We start from the raw sequence: 15,136 nt of genomic DNA, 5'->3' as shown, positions 1-15,136 counted from the left end.
AGAGAGGTGACTGACATAGCAGTCAACGTTGGTGCACTGGCAAGGATCCGAATACGAAAACGACATGGAGGGAGGAACCAATTTTTGGCATCAACCGTCGACCTAGTTGGCCTTGGTCGAGGAAGCGCGTGGCGGTTAGACTCCATCAGGAAAGCTCAACAAGGGGACAGAGCTTGGGATGGCAGGATCTTGCGCATGTCATCGGTGGCTTCCTTCTCCTCCGAAAGATGCGTGTATGGGGAATCAGGCATTGTCGTGGTCGGCGGAGGGGTGGAGCTCATGGCGACGAGGAAGGGTACCAACGATGATCTGGTCACCAGGGTGGCCGACGGAAGAGGAGAAGTTGTGGGTAACTCAACACGGCCGCATGGAGTTAGTATGGATGGTCAGGTGCCACCAGCGTGGTGGGTGGCGGCGGTTGGGAACATGCCAAAAGTCTGAGGGGTCACAAGAGAAGATAGAAGATTTGAGGAGGCTACTCACTGTGCTCAAATTTGAGCACTGAGGGGTGGCTTGAGGAGCAACCCCTGAAGAGTTAACAATTTTGGAGGGACTCCGTTGTTAAACTTATCCTGACTTCTGATCTTGTTTTTTGAAGTGAAACTTCTGATCATGTGCCTATCTACTTGACTTCTGGTGAACCATGCTTATCTTATCTTCACAAATATTGGTTTATAAGATACTCCTCAGTAGAGAAGGAAGCATTCCTAACAGGCTTACTTGAATCCATATTACAAGCTTGCTGCCATGTGGCATGTTGTGCGTATGACTCTCTCCGGTCAGGGTCCACGCGGGCGTTTTGCTGAATGGACACATAGATATCTACTACTTAGGGTTAACGTTGGAGTTTACTTGTATCTCCTATCTTAGGGCTAACGTGGGAATTCATTTGGTCCAATCTTGAATCCCATATACGTTGTTTAATTATATGTGCATGTATAGATATATAAATAGATAGATTGCCCTTCTTTGGTATCCATAAAATAAGGAGACATGCATATGCATATCCTATTTTAATTATGAGGAGAGTGTATGTTTTTAGCATAGGCAGACATGCACTGGCTCTGAACACATAGTACAGGGCCAAACAGGGCACCGGAAAAGGTGGACGCCGAAGAGGGCCATGCTGCATGCATGCGCGCCATGAATGCCATTTCCGGCCACCGCTAGCTCCGCCTGTTCCTCCTCGCCTCCTACTAGTTTCTTCGTCGCTCTCCCCTTCTTCTTCCCCCCTCCGATCATCCAATGATCGCAGAAGAGTAGAATAAAGCATCAATCGAACGAACAAATAAGCCCAATCAGTCTACGCAGCAGTGGGTGCAACATGGCTGGATCCTACGCAGCTACGGCGCTGGCGGGGGTAATCCACGCGCCGGCCATCGCCGGCGGGCCGAGGCCGCTGCGGTGGGCGCCACCCCCGACGCGCTTCCGCGCCGGTCGCCGCCTGCACGCGGCCGTGTCCTCCCGGCACCGCCGGCGTGTGGTCGCCGCTTCCTCCCAGGTAGGCAAGGCGACCCCTGCATGAAGTTAAACTATACGTGCGATCAAGGGGGTCTCTATTCTATCCATCTGTTCCTTTTCTTGTACTACTTGATTGATCGTACCGTGTTCTTGCTTGTCCCTGCGTGCAGAATGGTGGGAGGTTTGGCCTGGGCTCTAACTCTGAACTCCAGGTGGCGTCACGAAACGATCGTTTGTAGTGCAAGTTAACATGCATGTGTGTGCCCTGATACGCGGAAAACGGGTCTGATGCTCGCGTGCATACGTGCTTTGCGAATGCAGGTTACCGTGAAGCCCGCGGGCTCGGCGGTGGAGGTCGAGCTGGTGGCGACCAACGCCGGCGGCGCGCTCGCGCTGCACTGGGGCGCCCTGCAGCAGGGGAGAAGGTGCACTGCACTGCACGCACATATGTGTTTCTCACAGTCAACATCTGCTTGCTTGATTAGTTCGTACCATGCTTGCTTACGGGATACTACATGCTCTGGTCGTCCCAGGGAATGGGTGCTGCCGGCCCGGAGGCCGGAGGGGACAAGGGCGGTCGACGACGCCGCCCTCAGGACTCCCTTCAAAAGCGTGCGTGTTTGCCTTTTGCCGTACATTAATTCGTTTTCCTGTTCTGTTCTGTTCTGCTCTTTGAGATTTGGCTTACAAGAAAAGTAAGACCGGTTTGGAATTCTAGCACCATATATATCCACGTTTGGAACACCGGGGTCATAAGAAATGGTCACGTAAGAATTTGTTTGCCGTGTTCAAATTAGTGTCAAAAAAGGTCACTGGCTGGACAATGTTTTTGTTATTCGTTTATTTATTGACGCACTTGTTTTATATTCATTGTGCAAGACAAAGTGAAAAAAAATGATCATGTTGACTTATCCATTGATTTTTTATGCACACACGAAAACAAGCACAGACATGCCCTCACACAACGCCTGTTGAAGACCAGATCGATATGCGGAGCTTCAAGATTGACGAAATCTTCATGGATGGCGAAGCTTTAAGATTGAAGAAAATCACCATTAGCGCCTCACTATCTATGGAATGTCATCTCCCATTAAAGAATACTCCGCATCAATGAGGCATCAAAGTTTTTGTTTGATCCTTGATGGGCTTGGCGTACCACTCTATTGGTTACACTCCAACCATTCATTTTAAGTTGGCTTGAGGGAAAAAGGAGACCCTCCGCGTGTTTGCAACTTGATTGAGAAAAATACATATGGACAATCATCAATCAACTAAGTCATAGTCGATAAATCACAAACGTTACTGCACGTAAATTACTTAACCACAATTTTAGGATTTCCTTTTTCTCATAACCACCACTCTTACTTCTTGACCTGTGAGATGCCGGGGGTACAAGCTCCTTTTCAGAAGGATATGTGGAGGCTCATAAGCCATGCTAGCCTATGTGGCATGGGGAATATACCCGGTGCACCCGCACTTATGGTGCTACCAGTGTGCCGGATGCCATAGAATATATTTTTAAATCTGAATAAAATTCTAGCACGTTAATGCAATATCAATGTATGATGTCACAAAATTTCGTATAAAAGTTTGAAATATTTTTTGAGATACAAAAATGACAAATTTGACACCAGTGTGATAATGGGTCAAATCTAAAGCCCAAGTTATGTTATGTACTATTCAGTGTTGAATTTGTCATTTTTGTTTTCCGAGTTTTGTTTCAAATTTTGACTTGGAATTTTATCACAAGAGACATTGATGTTGTGTGAGTGTGCTAAAAAAATTCGGAATTTTTTTAAACTTTTAAAGACATAATGTGAGTTCGGTGCACCGGTAGCACCACAAGCTCCGGTGCACCAGATATTTTCCCGTGTGGCATGTCCGCATGACAGGGTCCAAAATCGCCACAAAGACCATTTGATGTGCCACGAGGAGGGTGGGGCGAATTGGTCTACCCCACTAGTTTGGATCATCCCTTTGCTTCAACTTCTTTGTCATGAAACGATGGTAAAGGTGAAGCTGACATACGGGAAGGTCGATTGGGAATGGCACAACCAAACTAGTTGAGTTTGATTAGCAAGAAGATGAGGAAGATTATGTGTGGCACGAAGGACGTTTATGTGAACTCACCATGCACGCATGGCCTATCTATAGGTCAGGACAAACATGATAACTGCTCTGAGATGAGACAAATGGAGGCCCCTCACCACATACTAATTTGTATGTTAATAATCATTACACAGCTAGTTAATGATTATTAAGTCAAAGAGGCTAATAATCTAGATAAAATAATATGTCCAATTTGCTAAAGTAAGTTTACACCGCAAGCCAATAATGTTCAAACGAGTCAACATGATATACAGTGGCGTTTAGTTACGTTGTTAACATCTCCCGTGTTGCATACTGGAGACTATCTTAGCCAGAACAATTCCATTTGGGCACCAAATATAAAGCACATACATGTTTCAATGAATTATTTAACCGGATGTAACATGTGAAGCACATTTGATCCCGATAAACAATGTAACATCAACATGCTAATGATTCGGTGATAAATTACTCATAAATATTTAATATACTCTATAACCTTTTACTTATATATATATATATATATATATATAATCATAAACTAGAAACTGCTATCAGGATATTTCTGAGACCAAACGCTCTGGAGATCTCAACCAAAATATTTAAGGACACATACAAATATATATGCACTATATTCATATCGGTGTCACAAATTAATATACGAAAGCATGTCACTATATTTTATCTTTTCTTATTTTCTCACATGGGGATGTGATTTAAATATACTTTAAGGCGTAATGCGTCTAAAATTTTACTTTCATTACAAACATAGTCTAACTTTAGCACACTACATGCACATTTTTCATGGGTATACATTACAATTGTAGAAGAAAAAAGACTATTGTTAATATTAATCATATGCTCAATTATCATAAATAATTGATCAAAATATTTAATATTATTTTGATAAATAAAACCGAGTTATAAGTAAGTATGGAAGTTCAATATAAATATTTAATTTGTTAGACTTGATTCATGACTACTTTTGTTTGAATCGGCTCACAAAAATTCACGGTGGTAATAAGTCAGAAGTGTCAATAGGTGACGTAATAGTCGTAGATATATGTTTTGCTTAATCTCAGCTTTATTTTCTCGGGATGATTTTTGTGTGAAACTGAGGAGAAAATGTGTAATTATTGGCGTCATCCCTATCTATGTATCAATAATGGAACATCATCTTTTTACATCGCAATAATTATATTATTGCATTTTAAATACTATATAATTATTCTATATCACAACACGTGATATTTTAAATTTAAAAAAAGCATATTTGAGCATTATCTTCTGTACATACATGTTAATGAAAATTGTGAAATTAAAAGTGATTTAATGAAAAAATATTATTATTTCCACCCGAACAATCTAAACATTTTAAACAATTATTTTTCATTCCAAAATACATGTAAGTTTGGACATTGACAGTCTCCATCGCAACATTTGTTTCTTACCTTATATTTCTATATTAATAAAATTTCTTAAGAAATGTATATTATAGAAATATTTTCCTGGCAAATCTAAAAATGTGATTTTTACCTTACCAATGTTAACACTTTACAGTATTTTAATAATCACAGTTTTTTTATATATTTTACGCTTTCTTTAGAGTCATGTATTCGGAGGTAGTACCACATTAGACATGGTCACAACATCTATCAAACATATACATGACAACGTATTTAACACTATGTTAGGTAAGAGATTGCAAATATTGTAAATACATGACAAAGTGTCAAAGATAGTGCACTTTCTTTTATACAATACCATATACTCCCTCTGTTCCTAAATATAAGTCTTTTTAGAGATTTCAGTATGGACTACATACCGAGCAAAATGAGTGAATCTACGCCCTAAAATATGTCTATATACATCCGTATGTAGTCTATATTGAAATCTTTAAAAAGACTTGCATTTATGTACGGATGGAGTACTCCCTCTAATCCCTCTAATCCATATTAATTATCCCTCGCTTAGTACAAGTTTCTTATACAAAACAAAAGATAAAGTAACTTTGTGGATGGACTCCTAGTCCAGTGGCCAGAGCGCAATGGATGGACTCCTAGTCCAGTGGCCAGAGCGCAATGGCGTCTCATAACCCACGCGAACCTTGGGTAGAATGTTGTTGTCTCACATTCTCCTTCTTAATTAAAAAGCCCCCATACTGGTCTTTTTTTTTTTTTGATAAAGCAACTTTTTGTTATACAACAAATCTTTGATTACATGTTGCTAGCAAGTCATAATTTTTGCGAATAGTGGAAGCCTACATAGAAATTATGCTGAACGAAGTTCCCATGCTTGTGAATCTGTGTGCTAGACAACACTAGGAATGGCGTACATGCCAAAATAAATATCAATTCTCTCGCAAATTATAAATGTCAATTCTTACTCAGAGATTATGATCAACTGATGTTACATCAATTTATTTGCTGACTTATTTTGTCTTCTGAATACCAGTCTGGTTCCAGTTCTACACTGAAAATCGAGATAGACGATCCAGCTCTCCAATCAATCGAGTTTGTTCTCGTCGATGAGGCACAGAACAAATGGTCAGTGTGGCATTCAAGATCGTCGTCTCGTTTTACATCTTTACCCATGTGTATGATGCCAACAAACCTACTTGCCTCTTCATTGAACAGGTTCAAAAATAACGGCGAGAACTTCCTAATCCATATACGACCAGGCCACCATCAGGCACAGCATTCTGCTCCTGCAGCAACAAACCAAAACTTCTCATCTGAAAGGGTCACACGCAAAAACAGAGATGTCATGCAACTCCTCAGTAAACACACATCCAGTTCCACCGACGTAAATAAGGCACCAGAAGCTACTCCAGATCGGAATCCCACAGTTCTTGATCTCTTCCTGAAGTCACTACAAGAGAAGAATGGTTGCCAAGTCCTCTGCAAAAAGGTCTTCAAACTGGGCGAAAAGGAGATCATGGTTAGTTCAGATAGATATTCTACACCTTAATCTTATGCTTCTAGCCTCATATTGCAATGCGGGCTAAACTATTCTCCCTTTTTGAAGGCATCGATGTCAGAAGTACAAGGAAAGTTCAAAGTTCACTTGGCCACAAATCACGCCGAGCCACTTATTCTCCACTGGGCACTGGCAAAGAAGGCTGGAGAGTGGAAGGTAAAATCATCACAAGATTCCAGGTAAGATTAACAACGAGACTAACATGTAAACTTTTTCCAGGCACCTCCTCCAGGCGTGCCACCTGCTGGTTCGACATTGCTTGAACTGGCATGTGAGAGTTCATTCTCTGATGCTGAACTAGATGGTTTGCATTACCAGGTAAACATAAATTTATCATTGCAGTATTTGTTTCCACTTTGTAATGGTGTTTACATTTGATGGAACTTTTTGACATGTCAAGGTTCTGGAGATAGAGCTTGATGCCGACAGCTATAAGGGGATGCCTTTTGTCCTCCGGTCTAATCAAACATGGATAAAGAACAATACCTCTGACTTTTACCTTGATTTTAGCAGGAGAGCTGCCAAGACTTCAGAGGTGACTTTACACTTCAGCTTTCGACCATATTTCATTTTCTCCCCAATATTAGCCAAGAGTTCCTTCAAAAGTGCTAACAAAATCTCATACCTGCCATGCAGCAGAAGGATAGTAGTGATGCTGGTAAAGGGACTGCAAAGGCTTTGCTAGAAACAATAGCCGATCTAGAGGGAGAGGCCCAAAAATCTTTTATGCATAGGTAAAATGCTAAATGGTGACTATAGTCTATAGTAACACGGGTAGTTCTCTGGTAGATCAATAAACTGGTGTTATTCCTCTACAGATTCAATATAGCATCCGACCTAGTTGAACAAGCAAAAGATGTGGGACAATTGGGTCTTGCTGGACTACTGGTTTGGATGAGATTCATGGCCACGAGGCAACTTATCTGGAACAAGAATTATAATGTGAAGCCACGGTATGCACTTTGTATCCCTCATTTCATCAACCCTACAAAGAAAAAAAAATAATCATAATAAGCTCAGTAGAATGATAATTATAGCATTTCCACCAAACAGAACTCAAGTAGCTTTAATAACATGTTGCCCCTTCTTACAATTATGCAGTGAGATTAGCCAAGCACAAGATAGGTTCACAGACAATCTTGAAAGTCTCTACAAAACGTATCCACAGTACAGGGAGATGCTAAGAATGATATTGGCCGCAGTAGGTCGTGGAGGTCAGGGTGATGTCGGTCAACGTATTCGTGATGAGATTTTAGTAATACAGGTAAGTTTATTCAACCACTTTCATTTGCTGATTTGTTGATGAAAGAGTACACGATACAGGAATAGTATTTTTTTGCGGGGTGTACATCAGTTGTTTTCATTGTAGAGAAACAATAACTGCATGGGTGGAATGATGGAAGAATGGCATCAAAAACTACACAACAATACAAGCCCAGACGATGTGGTGATTTGCCAGGTAAGGCATTCATATTTGGATTCTTAGCACCGTAAGGAATTCAGACTTTACGGTACGTATATGACTATATCTCATGTTTTGCAGGCACTGATGGACTATATGAACAGTGACCTTGACATCAAAGTTTATTGGGATACTTTAAACAAAAATGGCATAACAAAGGAAAGATTAGCAAGCTACGACCACCCTATTCACTCAGAGCCAAATTTAACGAGGGACCAGAAGGAGGGTCTACTACGCGACTTAACAAACTACATGAGAAGCCTCAAGGTCAGCTTCATTGTGAAAGATATGCTAGTATGTAGCACATAATCTTGCTTAGAAACATCAAGATGGCTGGTAACTCCAGACCTTTTGTTTTGTAAAGTTCTACTCATCTCCATATGGAAGAAAATGCGAACATGATATAGTGATGTATTTATGGAAATGCCATTTTGCTTATCTTTACTTGACTGTTATGTGTGACTATAATTCTAATATCACAGGCTGTTCACTCCGGTGCTGATCTAGAATCTGCTATAGGAACCTGTACAGGGTACACGTCAGAGGTACCATGATATATCAGCTAAATTATTGAAACCATGCTCGTATTAGTTATGACAATATTTCCTTGTTACAGAGTCAGGGTTTCATGGTCGGTGTCGAAGTGAATCCTGTGAAGGGATTACCATCTGGATTTTCTGTAAATATGCTTAAACTTCCCTTTTAATACATTATTATTTGTAGCATATGAAGGCATGTTTGTGTTGATATTCATCATTTGGGCGCAGGAATTGCTTAAGTTTGTCCTTGAGCACATTGAGGATAAATCAGTGGAATCGCTTGTTGAGGTAACACTGCTGTTTGAAGACTCCTTACTCACATCAAATTTTCAGGCATTCATTTTCCTATTGCACCAGTGCTATTAAACAATACAGACATTATAGTTCAGTAGTATTAATTGCTACCTTACAGGGTCTCTTGGAGGCAAGAGCTGCGCTTCGCCCTTTGCTCCTTGGCTCAACGGATCGCTTGAAGGATCTCATATTTTTGGACATTGCTCTTGATTCTACTGTTAGGACAGCAGTTGAAAGGTCATATGAAAATCTGAACAATGCATCACCTGAGGTTAACTAAACATATCTCGCTGTTTCTTCCCATTTACAAAGATAAATGTTTGTTACTTTGGCATGCGTACTGTCTCATAATCATCTCCTTTTCATCCAGAAACTCATGTACTTCATCGGTCTAGTTATTGAAAATCTTGCGTTGTCCACCGATGACAATGAGGATCTCCTATACTGCTTAAAGGTACAAACTTCCGCACAACCATGATTTTGTTGTGTGTTATTTTGATCTTACACTTAAAGATGAGCAAGGTGCATTCAAAGAAAACAATTATGATTTGGTGATCAAACAACTCCCTTTTGCTTGTAAAACCACATGTTGATAGTACAAATGGACAAATATATTTTTTGTTGGTCTTGCTGCACATGACAGTGTTCTTATTTGTCTCTTAAAGGGATGGAACCATGCACTTGAAATGTCAAACAAATCTGATAATCAGTGGGCATTGTATGCAAAAGCATTTCTAGACAGAACTAGACTTGCACTTGCAACCAAGGGAGAAGAATACCATAATATTCTTCAGCCTTCAGCAGAATACCTTGGTTCGTTACTTGGAATTGAGAAATGGACAGTAAGTGCTTCCATCAATCATAATTTATTTTACTTTATTTTCCTATCCGCATACATGTATTAAATATCATATCTACAGCTTGACATATTTACGGAGGAAATTATCCGTAGTGGATCAGCCGCTTCATTGTCATTACTCCTCAATCGTCTTGACCCTGTTCTTAGGAACGTTGCAAACCTAGGAAGGTAAGACACATAATTTTATTGCTGCCACTACAATATCTATAATAGTCTTGCGTTATTGTACCTTTTAAGATGATAACCTCAAAGTTATATGGAAGCTGATCCCAATCTCTAAATAGCATCTTATATATTTTAACAGTTGGCAGATCATAAGCCCAGTTGAAGTAGCGGGGTATGTGGTTGCCGTAGACCAATTGCTCACTGTTCAAGACCAATCTTATGACAAGCCCACAGTTTTGGTGGTAAAAGGTGTCAAGGGAGAAGAGGAAATACCTGACGGTGTTGTCGCCGTCCTTACTCCAGATATGCCCGATGTATTGTCCCATGTCTCAGTTCGAGCAAGGAATAGCAAGGTCATCTCTCTTAACAAAACCGTTTGGACGCTAATAAGTATATTTATTACTCTAGTCTACCATATATGCTAGATAATAATCGATCTCTTCCTTTGAAGGTATTGTTTGCCACATGCTTTGACCCAAATATCTTCTCTGAACTGCAACAAAATGAAGGCAAGGTACTTTCACTAAAGCCAGGTTCTGTAGATATAAACTACAGGTAATATTTATTCTTTACAACGTAGCCATACCAAGTCATCGCCGAGAATTTTATTTGATATGCCTAACATCTACCTGTCTGCACATTTAATAGAGAGATTGCAGAGAATGAACTTCTAGTTTCAAGTTCCCCTGATACAGCAGATGGCCAATCAGCACCATCTCTGTCACTAGTGAAGAAGCAATTTGTTGGAAAGTATGCAATATCTGCTGATGAATTCTCTGATGAAAAGGTCATTACTCCAATGCCATTCTGAATTTCTGATCTTACCTATGGATCATGCATCTTTACTTTCTGAAAGTGACCATACCAGGGAGCATATTCATATTCTATCACAAATAAATTATGCATATTTTGAATTATTCAAGTGAACTTTTTTATTAGGTCGGAGCTAAATCTCGGAATATAGCTTACCTCAACGGAAAGGTGCCATCATGGGTCAGTGTCCCAACGTCAGTTGCACTCCCATTTGGAACGTTCGAAACAGTTTTGTCTGATACGACTAACAAGGTTGGTATCATATCACTAGATTAATCTATCGCAAATGCATCATACTAAGCATCACATGGCTTTCACTTCTTACCAAAAAAGGCTTTCTCCCCGCTTTATATATAAAGCAAACCACCGAGCACAAGGTTCAACAAGGTACCAACAAGCGGAACACACACACACAGCCACCGCACGCAGAGTCTCACAATACAACAGCCACACGCACACACACCAAACAGAGAAGGTTCTGTTAGGGCATAGCTCAACAAGCCCAACACACATAAAAAGGACGCACAAACATAGGTGGCGGCGTTCACTTCTTAAACTCTACTTCTGAAGCAATACTATGCATTTATTGTTTTTCTAAACTATATAGCATGTTTGACGCAACTACTAAAAAAATTCTTGGTGAACTGTCAGATGTCTACTATTCAAAGACCATGTTAAGTTATAGTGTGGTTTTCGAGAACTACTGAACTGGCATAATAATACTCAATGCATTTATGGTCCATTTCAATTGGCAGGAAGTAGCCCAAAAGGTACAGATCCTAACGGACAAGCTCAATCAAGGAGAATTTGGTGCTCTTAATGAAATCCGAAATGTTCTGCTGAACCTAACAGCTCCTACTGATCTGGTAACAAACTATTCCCTACTTGCAAGGGTTCTTTGTAACATAATCCTACTTGAACAGTTCCTATGTAAGCTCCCAAATTCAACTGCAACAGCTTGTTTTTGCAACATAATCCTACTTGTAACAGTTCCTTTGTAAGCTCCCTAATTCAAAATCTGAATTATTACACTGATTTATTTTCAGGTGAAGGAACTCAAGGAGAAGATGCAAGGTTCTGGAATGCCATGGCCTGGAGATGAAGGTGAACAGCGTTGGGAACAAGCATGGATGGCAATCAAAAAGGTGACATAGCTGATACTAGAATTCATTATAGACAATATTCAGAAATTAGCGAGACTGAAAAATCCCGTCTTGCATACTGTCAGGTGTGGGCCTCAAAATGGAATGAAAGAGCGTACTTCAGCACCCGGAAAGTGAAGCTTGATCATGCCAACCTTTGCATGTCGGTTCTTGTGCAAGAAGTTGTGAGTGCAGACTACGCCTTCGTGATACATACTACCAACCCATCATCTGGAGAGTCTTCAGAGATATACGCTGAAGTTGTTAAAGGGCTTGGGGAGACCCTTGTGGGAGCCTTTCCTGGTCGTGCAATGAGCTTCGTCTGCAAGAAGGATAATCTTGACTCTCCCAGGGTAAACCAATATTACTAGCAATTATTATTTTCTCCGTACTGTCCCTGAGGAAGGTGTTATATGAGTTTACTAAAAAAATTGTTTTAGGTATTGGGATATCCAAGCAAGCCAATTGGCCTCTTCATAAAGAAGTCGGTCATCTTCCGTTCTGACTCAAATGGTGAGGACTTGGAAGGCTATGCTGGGGCTGGACTCTATGACAGGTGACTGAAAATCTTTCATGATACACGATTGTACATTTTAAATTCTCTTTTCTATGGGGGTTGCAGGTAATCATTTGCTGTTCTTTCTGTAGTGTGCCTATGGACAAGGAAGAAGAAGTGATTCTTGACTACACAAATGATCCCCTCATTACAGATTGCAGTTTCCGTAACTCAATACTCTCAAACATTGCTCGTGCTGGTCATGCTATTGAGGAGCTCTATGGGTCTCCACAGGATATTGAAGGAGTGGTGAAGGATGGAAAGATCTACGTTGTGCAGACACGGCCACAAATGTGATTTACTTTACTGTTTGCGAAAGTACGGTATAGAATATGCATGACAACCCGTGCATCCTATAGAGTTCCACAATTGTGCAATGTACTAAAACATGCACATACATTTTTGGTGTTGGTATACGATGGCGAACTAGAGAATAATAAAAGGAGGGTGTGAGTTATCCCCCAGCATATAGAACTACAGAGTAATAAGAGTGCACTACGAAGAAACCTGTCCATATAAGAAGTTCCAAAGATCTCTGACAGAAAAGAATGCAGCCTGCAAATGAAGATTAGAAGCGCTATTGCTTGAAAGAGAAGCACTGCTCTTGGGATGACTGAGATAAACAGATCAAATCTATTTCTACTGATTTCAGGCCATTAAAAGAAACAAAGGTAACTGAGTTGTAACAAGGTAACTGGTAATGGCTGGCAGTTATTGGCTATTGCAGATAAGTTCCACAAAATCCTCTGGTTCCTCGACCGGTGGATTATGGTCCATGGTCATAGGGTTTGTGCTAGTATGGTGGAGATGCAACTGTGAGGCAGGTTCAATGTACATGGCCTCAGGTTTCTCTTTCTTTTTGTGTAAGTCGATCGGTTTGAATGTTTGTCATTGTGTTTAATAATAAATAAAATGTTTGCGTCAATTGATGCAGAGACCGGGGGTTTTCCTCTTTCCAGAAAGAATTCTCTTGGCCACCTGTCCTTCTAATTCTTCAACACCAGAGCTTCCCACCTAAATGTTTTCACATAATTGCTTTAGTCCAGGTGATAATGTGTGCGAATCATCACCTCGACATCCCAGGGTTCAGACAAAATGTATTATTACACTAAAATTTTTTGAATTCAAAGTTCGTTTGGAAGTTCCGAGCGGAAAAATACTGAAAGTATTAAGATTTTCTGGAAACTGGTTCTCTTGTTCCCTCGCAAAAAAAAAATTTGAGAAAAAAAAAACTTGTTCAAACACGTGCCTAGATCGAAGTCATCCTTTGCATGGGAAAAAACCTCAATTCTCTAATAACCTATTGTCGAATCCCACTAACACGACTCTCCTCCATCCAATATGCCCCCATCTGTGATATTCAGGTGGCTCATCAAGGACAATCTCAATACAAAGGCTAAATTGTTCTGCAGAAACATCTCCCAGTGCCACCTCTTGAAAATTTGGAATGCCCACAACGCCAAAGTGTTCAGGAATGTGGATTGCATGGACTTGTTGTCTGCACCCTAACCGCACTGTTTGGACTTGTATGTTTAAAGAACTTAGTGACAAGATCGTCGCTATGTCTTGGAAGCAATACCTGTCCTCACATGCTTAGTGAGAAGGTCACATGCTTCATGCTTGTGTACCCCTATACAAATTTCGCTCTGGTTAATGTATTCAGGTGGTCTGGTGCCTATTTACCAAAATGCATAAGCTTCTAGCATGAATCAAACGGATAGACACAACATAAGTCATTGTTGACTCAAATTAAATTCAACAGATATGATCTACATTAATCAATTAAAAAACGCCATAAAATTGCGACAACAATGACGACAGGGGACATAATGCTCTCACCTGATTCCTGAAACAAGTGGACAGAAGATGAGAAAGCATCCTGGCAAGAAAACATTCCTTCATCACCCACCACTCAAGGTAACTCCTTTCAGGGTGAGAAGACAAGGCAACTCCATGTCTCACTCTGCACCTTCATAATGCCTGCAGTCTGCAGATCAGCGGCAGACACTATAATATGGTCAAGCGTAAAGTTCTTCTTGGTATACATCAGAACTTAAGCCGCTATACATTTTCTGTACCTTGCCCATGTATTATCGAAAGAAGTACCTCGCTGGGGTCCTGTGAGCACCATCAGAAGCAGGGAGCATTACGTCGAACACCTTGCAGCCATGGCGTCCACACGAGAGCCCGCGGATGCCCCGGCCGGTACACACGCCGAGTGCCGACTACCGGAAAGGATGAGGCGGAAAACACACAGCGCCGCCCGGCCGTCCTCCCTCCTCCTCCGGTGCTCCCGGCCTCGCCGGCCGCCGCTGGTCTACTCTCCAGAAGTCTACTGCAGGCCCGGGCTGACGGTCTGGCGCGTCCATTCCTTTCCTCCCTGTACCGGGCCTTCAGTTTGGCCCAGTATATCAAGGTAACGCGAGAACGATGTCGGATACATTTAGTACCACACCGCTTACGAACAGGGACCCAGACCGATTTATAACCTGGTTTCTAGACATTGTGTTCACCATTCAGCATGGATGGTGAGCTACCTCAAAAACGATGAACAATCAATAATTGTGATTTCATCATGGCTATGGCTTTGCTCATTCAAGGGTGATTTCCTTGACATGAGCACATGACATGTTTACTTGCACACCGACATGGTGTGCATTAGCTTTTTTTTTCTATGTCTGTCTAAAACTAACTTTTTTTATGTCCAGACTAAAATGATACATTTGACTTTTTTTAAATTCATTGTGGATACAAGTTTTTTTCCTCTGCTTTGATTTC

The 15,136-nt window shown here is 40.9% G+C and overlaps 1 protein-coding gene and 1 long non-coding RNA gene across 3 annotated transcripts; one reads left to right on the top strand and one right to left on the bottom strand.

Annotated features, from left to right (window-relative positions):
- Window positions 1–6,379: 6,379 nt before the first annotated feature.
- On the top strand, window positions 6,380–13,417 carry LOC119349088 (alpha-glucan water dikinase, chloroplastic-like). 2 transcript variants are annotated; one of them, XM_037617097.1, is made up of 25 exons: window positions 6,380–6,489; window positions 6,577–6,684; window positions 6,748–6,846; window positions 6,929–7,063; window positions 7,168–7,262; window positions 7,347–7,481; window positions 7,630–7,792; window positions 7,898–7,987; window positions 8,072–8,257; window positions 8,473–8,535; window positions 8,607–8,669; window positions 8,758–8,817; window positions 8,942–9,094; window positions 9,194–9,277; window positions 9,489–9,665; window positions 9,744–9,850; window positions 9,987–10,200; window positions 10,299–10,402; window positions 10,496–10,634; window positions 10,787–10,912; window positions 11,416–11,526; window positions 11,707–11,805; window positions 11,889–12,155; window positions 12,243–12,358; window positions 12,451–13,417. In XM_037617097.1, the coding sequence occupies exons 1-25, from the start codon at window positions 6,487–6,489 to the stop codon at window positions 12,653–12,655; spliced, it is 3,102 nt and encodes a 1,033-aa protein (XP_037472994.1). In that variant the 5' UTR covers window positions 6,380–6,486; the 3' UTR covers window positions 12,656–13,417. The 2 variants fall into 2 exon arrangements, with proteins under 2 accessions (XP_037472994.1, XP_037472995.1); XM_037617098.1 differs by lacking the exon at window positions 6,380–6,489 and having other exon boundaries at window positions 6,497–6,684; window positions 7,165–7,262; window positions 12,451–13,416.
- LOC119349089 lies at window positions 7,381–14,729 on the bottom strand. The gene is made up of 3 exons (XR_005169243.1): window positions 14,437–14,729; window positions 14,198–14,345; window positions 7,381–7,513 (listed from the first exon to the last, which is right to left on the bottom strand). It is a non-coding gene; the product is annotated as an uncharacterized LOC119349089 (long non-coding RNA).
- Window positions 14,730–15,136: the final 407 nt, after the last annotated feature.

The sequence above is a fragment of the Triticum dicoccoides genome, chromosome 1B (assembly GCF_002162155.2).
Source record: "Triticum dicoccoides isolate Atlit2015 ecotype Zavitan chromosome 1B, WEW_v2.0, whole genome shotgun sequence".
Classification (NCBI taxonomy): domain Eukaryota; kingdom Viridiplantae; phylum Streptophyta; class Magnoliopsida; order Poales; family Poaceae; genus Triticum; species Triticum dicoccoides.
The sequence above is the reverse complement of the archived record's forward strand: the minus strand, read 5'-3'. Positions and strand labels throughout refer to the sequence as shown.